Source organism: Scleropages formosus, chromosome 13 (assembly GCF_900964775.1).
Source record: "Scleropages formosus chromosome 13, fSclFor1.1, whole genome shotgun sequence".
NCBI lineage: Eukaryota > Metazoa > Chordata > Actinopteri > Osteoglossiformes > Osteoglossidae > Scleropages > Scleropages formosus.
This window is the reverse complement of record NC_041818.1, coordinates 13,389,576-13,399,765: the sequence shown is the minus strand read 5'-3', so window position 1 is coordinate 13,399,765 and position 10,190 is coordinate 13,389,576. Positions and strand designations below refer to the sequence as shown.

The 10,190-nt window shown below is 40.6% G+C and overlaps 1 protein-coding gene across 1 annotated transcript; it reads right to left on the bottom strand.

The window, feature by feature from the left end:
- Positions 1–8,218: 8,218 nt before the first annotated feature.
- LOC108925260 (angiogenin-4-like) lies at positions 8,219–9,724 on the bottom strand (the record flags this gene model as incomplete). Its single annotated transcript, XM_018737089.2, has 3 exons — positions 8,219–9,442; positions 9,567–9,588; positions 9,687–9,724. Coding segments are annotated over 3 exons (525 nt in total), but the record flags the coding sequence as incomplete, so codon positions are not given.
- Between the last annotated feature and the right edge of the window lie 466 nt (positions 9,725–10,190).

Genomic DNA, 10,190 nt, shown 5'->3' with positions numbered 1-10,190 from the left:
AACAAAATTGTATGGTGATAGTGATAGTAAGTGTATTTAATATAGAATGAATATAAGGTCCATCCCCCTTGCTCAAAGGTGTGAAACTGTTTTGCTTTGCCCCTTTGTGATGACCCATTTAGCAGCCATGTGTTTCTCACGTTCAGCTTTCTTTGGATTACCAGTTTCCATTTTGTGATCATAGTGTGTATTTTATCCCTTCATTGCTAAATGTAATTGTAATTGTAAAATGTGACACGAGATCTATAGTCAGGCTGAAGAAACCTGCTCCTGATTCAGAATTTTTTTTTCAGCTGTATCTTCCTTAATATGAAGAGGTGATGTGAGTTAGCAGGTTACAGTATGAACAGTAGAAAAATGAAAAACTGTAAGTGAATTATTTTATTGACCTCTACACTGACCATTTACTTTTTCTCCTAATGAAATAGTGTTACTGTGGTTTAGCATTTTCTCCCCCCTTGGTGCATTCTGGATTTTTAACACCGTTATTTTTAGAAGTTGTACTTTTGTGTTGCCGCTTGTTGCATGTCTCTCCAGTAGTACTTGAGGGTAGTACGAACCCCATTGGCGGCATGTTCAGAAGGATACTAGACACAAATAAACTGAACTAAAAAAAGTTAACGTTTTCATCCTTTTTTGCCCTTAGCACGTCACACACGTTCCAGAAGTCCTGGTGCCTCCATCTAACAGGACGATGTTTAATAGAAACTATACTTAGGCTGAAACTCGACACATTTCATGCACACATTTTATCGAAACTAAACACAAAACGGAGATTCAGAGAGTGTGTGTTGACAAACATTTTCACTTAAACTGAATAAGGATCTCGCAAATACAAGTATTATCTCCGTGTGCAAATCCTTTCTGGATTTGTCACTTCTGCCCATAAAGATGCAGAACAGGTTAAAATGTCAGCAAGCAACATAGTAAATGCTGAAGTTTAGTGCACAAAGTACATCTTTAGTGAAACACATACTTTTTTCATCGTGCGTAGTTTTTCTAAGAACCGTTTTCCTGTTGAGTTATCAACATGCAAATGTTTTTTCCCCACCATTTATAACCGTCCATTGTATAACCCCGAACGGTGTCTGACTTTCAAGAAGAATTCAAAATCATTAGTGAATTAAATTTTTACCTGAAAATTCGTGTTATGAGCTGCCAGATCTCACTTAACAAGCATGGTTAGGATAACAAATTCTATTAAAGATACACTGTTTGGAGACAGATGGGGGTGCGATGACGCAGTGGGTTGGACCACAGTCCTGCTCTCCAGTGGGTCTGGGGTTCGAGTCTTGCTTGGGGTGCCTTGCGACAGACTGGCATCCCGTCCTGGGTGTGTCCCCTCCCCCTCTGGCCTTATGCCCTGAGTTGCTGGGTTAGGCTCTGGCTCCCCGTGACCCCGTATGGGGCAAGCGGTTCAGAATGTGTGTTTGGAGACATTGTACCAGAGTTTTATCTCTCACAATGCAATACATTCACTGCACATCATTAACTAGTATTTATCTGTAATGACACTTACAGGGCTCTATATACAAAACTACATGTAACACACACACACACACACACACACACACACACACACATACACACACACATCTTGGGCAGTTCATAATCATGAAAGACAAGCACGTAGATTGTTTTAATGGAGTCGCATGAACATAGGGAGGTCATACAAAAGAACACTTACCTCTTTGGTGTGTCCAGTAATTAAATTTAATGGATTTTATGTGTAAAACAGTGAACAATTAGGTCTACATTTTTACTGGTAATGTTTTTTTTTTTAATACTGTACTCAGTTTCATACAAATAACACAGCCCTCGTACCTGAAAAAAAGGTACTTTTTTAGAAAGTGAAAATTCTCGAGGTTTAAACGCATGCAGTACTGACCTGTACAAAAACTGCCATTAGACACAATGTTCAAGGTGATGCAGCTGAAGGCGGCTTGCAGGAGATGTGGCTCTCAGTCACAATGGTCTTCTACATCTGCTCTGCATGCTTTTATATATCTCCTCAGTTAAGCTGTTCCCACCCTCCAGGCATGATATGGGAGTGTTACATTTGTCAGTTGCCCTTTTTCTTTGAGGTTTTAAACCTGACATTGAGTAAATATCTGTAAAATGACATGTCTTGAAGATGAGACTGGCAAATAAAAACCTACAGATCAGAAAAAGTATCACATTAAGATGGATAAAAAATAAGGAAATGTCCTTATGAATGTAAATTGTGATTTTTTTTTCCAATAATACACACACACACACATACACACACACACACACATTTTCAGAACCGCTTGTCCCATACGGGGTCACGGGGAACTGGAGCCTACCCGGTAACACAGGGCGTAAGGCCGGAGGGGGAGGGGACACACCCAGGACGGGACGCCAGTCCGTCGCAAGGCACCCCAAGCGGGACTCGAACCCCAGACCCACCGGAGAGCAGGACTGTGGTCCAACCCACTGCGCCACCGCACCCCCCTTTCCAATAATAGATTTTCAAAAATAAAAAAAAAAACCTTTTTAGCAAATTTCTCACAACTTTATGAAAGGTAGAGTTTCGATTGTCTGGCCAAAATGGGAAGTGAAGGATAATAAAAAATTCCACATAAAGATTGGCTGTATTTGAAAACATTGCTGGACTCAAAAAAAAAAAAAAACTCCAGAATGAATTTCCCACATTGTATGACTAGATGAAGGAATGTATGGAGCTACCCTGTGATGGACTGGTGTTCTGTCCAAGATGTGCTCCTCCTAGCCTAGCTCCCAGTGATCCCGAATAGGATCCATACCACCACGACCCTAGCAAGGTCATGTCGGTACAGATAATGAGCATATTTTGTATAAAATGAATAAAAGATCAATCCTCCTTGCTCAAAGGTGTGAAAGTGTTTTGTTTTGCCCCTTTGTAATGACCCATTTAGCATCCATGTGTTTCTCACGTTCAGCTTTCTTTGGATTACCCATTTCCATTTTGTGATCATAGTGTGTATTTTATCCCTTCAGTTTACATTGCTAGTGTTGCTGTGTGTGTGCAGGGAGAGGAGCTCATCAACACCTGCTGACAGTGAACGGCTGTCAACGAGAGCTGACAACCCAGATAAAATCACATGCAAAGACATGTAAAAACATGTAAAATGTGACACGAGATCTATAGTCAGGCTGAAGAAACCTGCTCCTGATTCATAAATTTTTTTCAGCTGTATCTTCCTTGATATGAAGAGGTGATGTAAGTTAATAGGTTACAGTATGAACAGCAGAAAATGAAAAACTGTAAGTGAATTATTTTATTGACCTCACACACGTTACAGAAGTTCTGGTGCCTCCATCTAACAGGACGATGTTTAACAGAAACTATAGCGAGGCTATATAGGGGGTGCGGTGGTACAGTGGAGTAGTGGGTTGGACTGGGTCCTGTTCTCTGGTGGGTCTGGGGTTTGAGTCCCGCTTGGGGTGCCTTGTGACGGACTGGCGTCCTGTCCTGGGTGTGTCCCCTCCCCCTTCGGCCTTACGTCCTGAGTTGCCGGGTAGGCTCCGGTTCCCCGCGACCCCGTATGGGACAAGCGGTTCAGAAACTGCGTGTGTGTGTGTGTGTATGTATGTATGTATGTATACTTAGGCTGAAAGTCAACACATTTCATGCACACATTTTATCGAAACTAAACACAAAACGGACATTCAGAGAGTGTGTGTTGACAAACATTTTCACTTAAACTGAATAAGGATCTCGCAAATACAAGTATTATCTCTGTGTGCAAATCCTTTCTGGATTTGTCACCTCTGCCCATAAAGATGCAGAACAGGTTAAAATGTCAGCAAGCAACATAGTAAATGCTGAAGTTTAGTGCACAAAGTACATCTTCAGTGAAACACATACTTTTTTCATCGTGCGTAGTTTTTCTAAGAACCGTTTTCCTGTTGAGTTATCAACATGCAAATGTTTTTTCCCCACCATTTATAACCGTCCATTGTATAACCCCAAACGGTGTCTGACTTTCAACAAGACCATGTTGTCAAATGAAGTCTGTACGGTAATGGCAGAATGACATTTACATGATAAGGACAGCGAGAGGACAGAAGAAACCACACCAATACAGAAATGGAAAGTTCTTCCACTCAACATATTGTCAGTCTGTGTCTCAAAGCCCTGGTGTGTGATGTTTTTGTCTAATATTGATCACTAAAGTTTGTAATTTCACGCATTTGCACGTCATATGTACTCTAAATACTGCTGTTACTGCTGGTTACTAGCTGTCTGTATGAAGAAAACTGCAATATTAATTGAAGAAAAATTACACACATACGGTGTCACTGAATTTGAAACACTACAGCATGTGTGTTTTTTTGGAAACTATGCAGCAGTAACAAAATTATTTTCATGTGGGACTGTATGTCTCTGGAAGGAAAAAGTCCGAGACTAGAGAAATGATACAGCAGCTAAAATGGAAGATGGAAACGTATAGGAGATTTTACTTCAGTGAAAAAAAAAAAACACCAGATGCCAGAAAGATGATGTAGAACAAGTGGTAAATAAACACACACACACACACACACAGACACAAAATGTAAACTGATTTGTATTTCACAATCATGGATTTAATATGTAGGAGAAACAGGTTATTGATATGGAAAACTTGAACTATACTGGTACTCATGTGTCACATCTGGCGGTAACACGGAGTTGTATTAACGCATCGTCCAGAAACGGAAGGTAAGGGTGATACTCTCAAGAGGAGAGTGGATAGACATATAGAGTAAAGTGTTCAGTGCAAAGTAAGGAATGAAGTGTTGATGTGATACCAGGAACAAGGAACAAAGCGACACACTCAGTGTTCTCACAAGGGCAGTAACGGGAAGTGGTCTAGTACACGGAAATGTGACTTTGACAGAGCTAGGACATTGACCTGGACAAGAACATGGAGGACAGACACAGACAGGACCAAAGCTCGGGACTGGAACATAAACACATCATTAACGGGAATTTGAAAGCAGGGTGTGACACACGACGCAGGAGACAGCCGGTACGTGGTCGTGCTCCTTTTATGGAATTGTGTTGCAAACACTGGAACGGGTTATGGAGGAGAGAGTGGAGGAAAGCGGGAGGCCAGGAAACGGTACTGGGATGGAGGTCTCATTGGGTGTGTGGGTCTGTGCAGGGTTATCTGGGCTCCTTGTTTACGGTGTGTTTGCCGTGTGTTCGTCTCTGGTTCAGGCTCACTCTCCGGCTCCATCTTTTACTGTTGGGCACAGGTTTTAAAATAGAGGTAGTTATTTTCCCCAGGTGTGGCGAGTCCCTCCCTCTCCCCATCAGCCCGGGCGTGCCACACAGGGTGAACAAGAACCGAGAAGCGCTGTGGGAGCACGGTAAAGAGCTGATCAAGAATCTCCAAGTAGATGCTTGTCCTTCGCCGCTTTTATAGAACCGGGGATCCGGTGTTCAGTGAGATCAGGGGTGCTTGTGCAGCTGAGAGGACCTAGGGCAGCTCCCCTTATGTTCATTCTGAGTATCATTCTCAGAAATCTTGACAACATGAACTGTACCAGCTAAGAAAATTTTTAAAAATCTGAAAAACAATCATTTTAACATTCTTAATCGACAGACTCTCCTCGTTATCTTTTGGCACCTAGACCTGTTGTATTCGGTGACTGCTGGTTGTATTAAATTTGTTCAATTTGTGCAGACTTTTTAACTGCGGTCACTAGGGAACAGGTGCTCACTCACGTCTGACAGCTGGTGAGTAGAAAGGGAACAGAAAATATGTCTGTGAAGCTCTTACCCAGAATGAAGGTTACATGCTGTCTAGACCAGCCAGCAAACTATTGAATACAGGACCTAGAACTGCACCAAAGTAGACGGCACATTTGTTTCCTCGGCACTTGGTTTTGCTACAGATGTTAAAGTGTCTCGCTGCTGTGTGTACCTACTGCATGAGTTTACATATGATCAGAGGGAGCTTCTTATTGCTAAAGTGCACGTTTCCTGTACATTTATTACACACACAGACACGCACACACGACTGAAATGATTTTTGGCGCTATTTACAATTAATGTGTTTATACATTTCCATCTGCCTTTGTTTTTGCTGATCTCCCTGTGTTTTGTTTTATAGTATCATTGGTTCGATTCAGTGACAACATGTTTTGGCCAAAATTTCCTATATTGCAACTCATTGGGCTGCAGGTGGTCATCAGACATTTTTGATATCATTGCCCAGGTCAAACTGAGGACTAAGACAAGGACTAGAATCGCAGACCCCATGCTGTCTCACTTAAAAGTGAATGAAAGACAAATAACAGCTTGGGCTTAAAAAAATGAAAAGCTGTACTCTTCCATATTACATTTTCAAATCTGTAATTTGAAGTCCTTGAACTGCAACATCTTTTTCAGGTCCTAACATGTGTAGAACAGCCCTTGGTTATATTCCACGTGTATTCAGCCAACTGGACTTAAGCGAAGATGGTCTTTATGTGGTCCCATTGAAGCCTTTCTGCACTCCTGTCTGTCCTTTTATTCCTGCCTCTACCCTCTTGAATATTGCACTGCTTTGTCCCTCAACATTTATTACTTGTAAGAATAAGGAAGTAATGAAAAAGCTCTGAAAAAGTTTGTGACCCTGGTGACAGAGAACTGCTGTAGCGGTCAAAGCACAGAAACAGTGGCTCCAGTGTTAGAAACAGTGTTACACTGAAGGTGTTTTTTCGCAAAGCTACACATGTCCAGCAGGGGGCGACTGCAGGGCAGGTCCACACTGGGGTTTGTCCTTCTGGAGTAAAGATCCAACAGCAGAGTCTGTGTGTTTCAGGGTTGATGACTGCATGTTCACTCCTGCTGCAGTCCAAATTACACACACACACACACACACACACACACACACACACACACACACACACGGGCTAATATTGATACTGGTTGAGGTATCTGTTTGTTTGGCACCTTATTACATCTACTACAACTACTTTTCTTGTTATTAATGTACATTTATGTTGCTTTGTTATATTTCAAAACAAAATATTTTCTTGTTCATAAAAAAAAATTAACCATTATTTTATACAAGTGCATTAACTGTAATTTTATATGAGTGTATAGAATTTGTCCTGCCCAAAAAGTACACTAAATGGAATTTGAAACTGATCTAAAAACTGGAAGCTGGTTACTGCCCAGAACAAGTGTCAGCATGTAGATGATGATCGGTCATTTATTTGCTAAACAACCACCTGTAACATGTAAAAAATACATTATCTCTATTTACATTTACATTTATTAATTTAGCAGATGCTTTTGTCTAAAGCAACGTACATCTCATAGAAAAGACAATGTGTGCATTACATTAGCAGAAAGAGAATGAAGAGAGCTGTATCTCCTTGAATATGCAAAAGACTGCATTTTATTCTTTTTTGCAAGTACATTGCAGCTTTGGGCTCTTAATTTATTTAGTTTGCTGTTTTCTCAGTTAAAGCTTTGGCTTTAGCCACTTTCCATCCACATACACAACGTGTGCAACCGCTCGTCCCAAGGAGGATGGCGGAGAGCCAGAGGCAAACCTGCTGCGCCACCACACACTTGCCACTTTCCATCCAACCATTTTTTAAATGTTGAAATAGTAGTAACACAGTGCACAGAGTTTTAATTAACAGGAAAATTTCACATTTTTACAGTGAAGCTTGCATAGGACAAAGCTGTCAGAGACATTTCTAGCACAGGAAATCATGACCAGCTTGAAGTATTTCAACATTCACGTCCCCTTCATAGTGAACCGGCAGCTTATTTTCGCAGCCAATAATGAGATATTGCGTAGATTTCGGTTGCTCTTTGTATTTACAGCGGTTACGATGTATTCCTCTTTTCAGCTCACAGGTGATCACAAAGAATGGCTGGTTGCTTCTGTACAAGTTGGGTTTTGCATAGAAGGTCCTGGAATTGCTACAAAAGGCCTTCATTTGGTTTTTGGAGGAATGGATGATGAAGGTGTTCAGCTCCTTGCAGATGTTATCATTTTCATTAAATATTTCTCTTGTCTTCATCTTCACTCTGCAACCATGTTGGTTTTTGAAGTCATAGTGCTGCCTCAGGAATTTTTTCTATATCTTGTCTATTCCTTTACTGTAGCCACCATCACTGTGGCTACTAAGAACACCAGAAATGTAGGGTTCCAGATATTTCTTCTCTGTAAAATGTTTAAAAAAAAATAAAAAATCAGTCCATTACGACAATTACAAACACTAGGTCATGCTGCTAAGGACATGGACTTATGACCTGAAGGCTCATAGTTCAAGACACCTGCATAAGAGTGTCAAGTAATATATGATGTTCTGCATAACAATAGGTGAAAGTTGTATTTCTGTGAACTGTTTCTTGTTTAGAATTTGAAGATTTAATGGCTCAAAAAAGATTGGTGTCGGTGAAAAGTTCATTACTTGAAAGTTTGTAAGTAGGGGGCCTATTGTTTTTGTTTTTATCTGTTTTAACTGTTTTTTCTATCTTGCTTGATTGAGGTGCGGGCGTAGACGTGACACAAGTTCGCACCATTGGAGCAATACAGTCAAAACTGCTAAGTCTGATTTTATTAAAGACTAATATTTGAGGATATTTTGTGACAAGATGAAAGCAATTTTTGTTGGTTATGAACACCAACCCGACCTGATCCATCCAGTCAGCACCAAACTTCAGAGACCAGTTATATACGTATTAGCTCAGACTGCTCTAAGACAAAGGTCCAGTTGTGTACCTTAATAAACCACAAATCAGTCAGGTTTTCCAGTGCTCTAGCATACTTTATTTTCTTTGTTTAAAGTCAAAGCGGGAAGAACAGCATTTATAATTCAGCTGAAATATTTCATGCAGAATACCTTCAAGAATTTATTTATAAAGCATGAAAATAAATGGAAATTACATGAAATTTCAATGAATTTTATTTTTGACTGAAATTCGCACCGAACTCCATTTTGGCTCGAAGCAGCGAAGCAGACATGGTGTTAGCTCAGCTCATGGAGGGATGATGCCCTCGTCATAGTGAACGGGCAGTTTGTTTTCACAGCTGATGACAATTTTCCTGGTGCTCTTGTTTCCCCTGTACTCGCAAGGGGGCCGGTCGGATCCTCCCATCAACGTGCACGTGATCACAAAGAAAGGCTGGTTGCTTATTCTCAACCCTTCGCCATACGGCGAACCAGCCTTGTCACACACAGCTTTCAGTTGATTTTTAGTGGCAGAAACAACAAAGGTGTTGACTTTTTTGCAGGAGTGTGTGGTTTCATTTCCATAGATTTTCCTCTTTTTAATCGTTGAGTCACAGCGGCTCACAGTCATTTTAGTATCATGGTGCTGCCGAAGAAACTTCTGATATCTTGACTCACGATCTTTCAAGTTTCCCTCCACAGACACCAGTGACCATGTCACAAGGACCAGGAACCAGACAAGACAGTTGGATGCCATCTTGACTTCTTGTAACTTAAAGACAAAGAAATGTAAACAACACACACACACACACACACACGCACGCACACACTTTCTGAACCACTTGTCCCATACAGGGTCACGGAGCCTAACCCAGCAATTCAGGGTCTAAGGCTAGAGGGGGAGGGGACACACCCAGGATGGGATGCCAGTCCATCGCAAGGCACCCAAAGCAGGACTCGAACCCCAGACCCACCGGAGAGCAGGACCCGGTCAAACCCACTGTGCCACTGCGCCCCCTAACATAAACAATAATAATAATAATAATAATAATAATAATAATAATAAAGTAAATGTATGGCAAATACAATTTTCTTTGAATTGTCTGTAAGGGAAAAAAATTGTTATTGGATACGACTGAACAAGTATTTTAAAACAGAAGGTGAACGTCAACAAACTTATGCACTGAAAACAAATCACTAAGTAAATAACATTTTTCTTTTAACTTTTTTTTTAAAAAATAATATTTACATTATATTGTGTATTTAATTACTGGACACACACACACACACCTTGGGCAATTGATAATCATGAAAAACAAGCATGAAGATTGTCTTAAGGAAGTCGCATGAACACAAGGAGATTATACAAAAAGAACAATTACCTCTTTGGTGTGTCCAGTAATTAAATATAATGTAAATGTAATGTGTAAAACAGTGATCAACTAGGTCTAAAATTTTTTTGGAAATGTTCATTTTTTAATACTGTACTCAGTACAAAAACTCAGCCATTGTACCTGAAA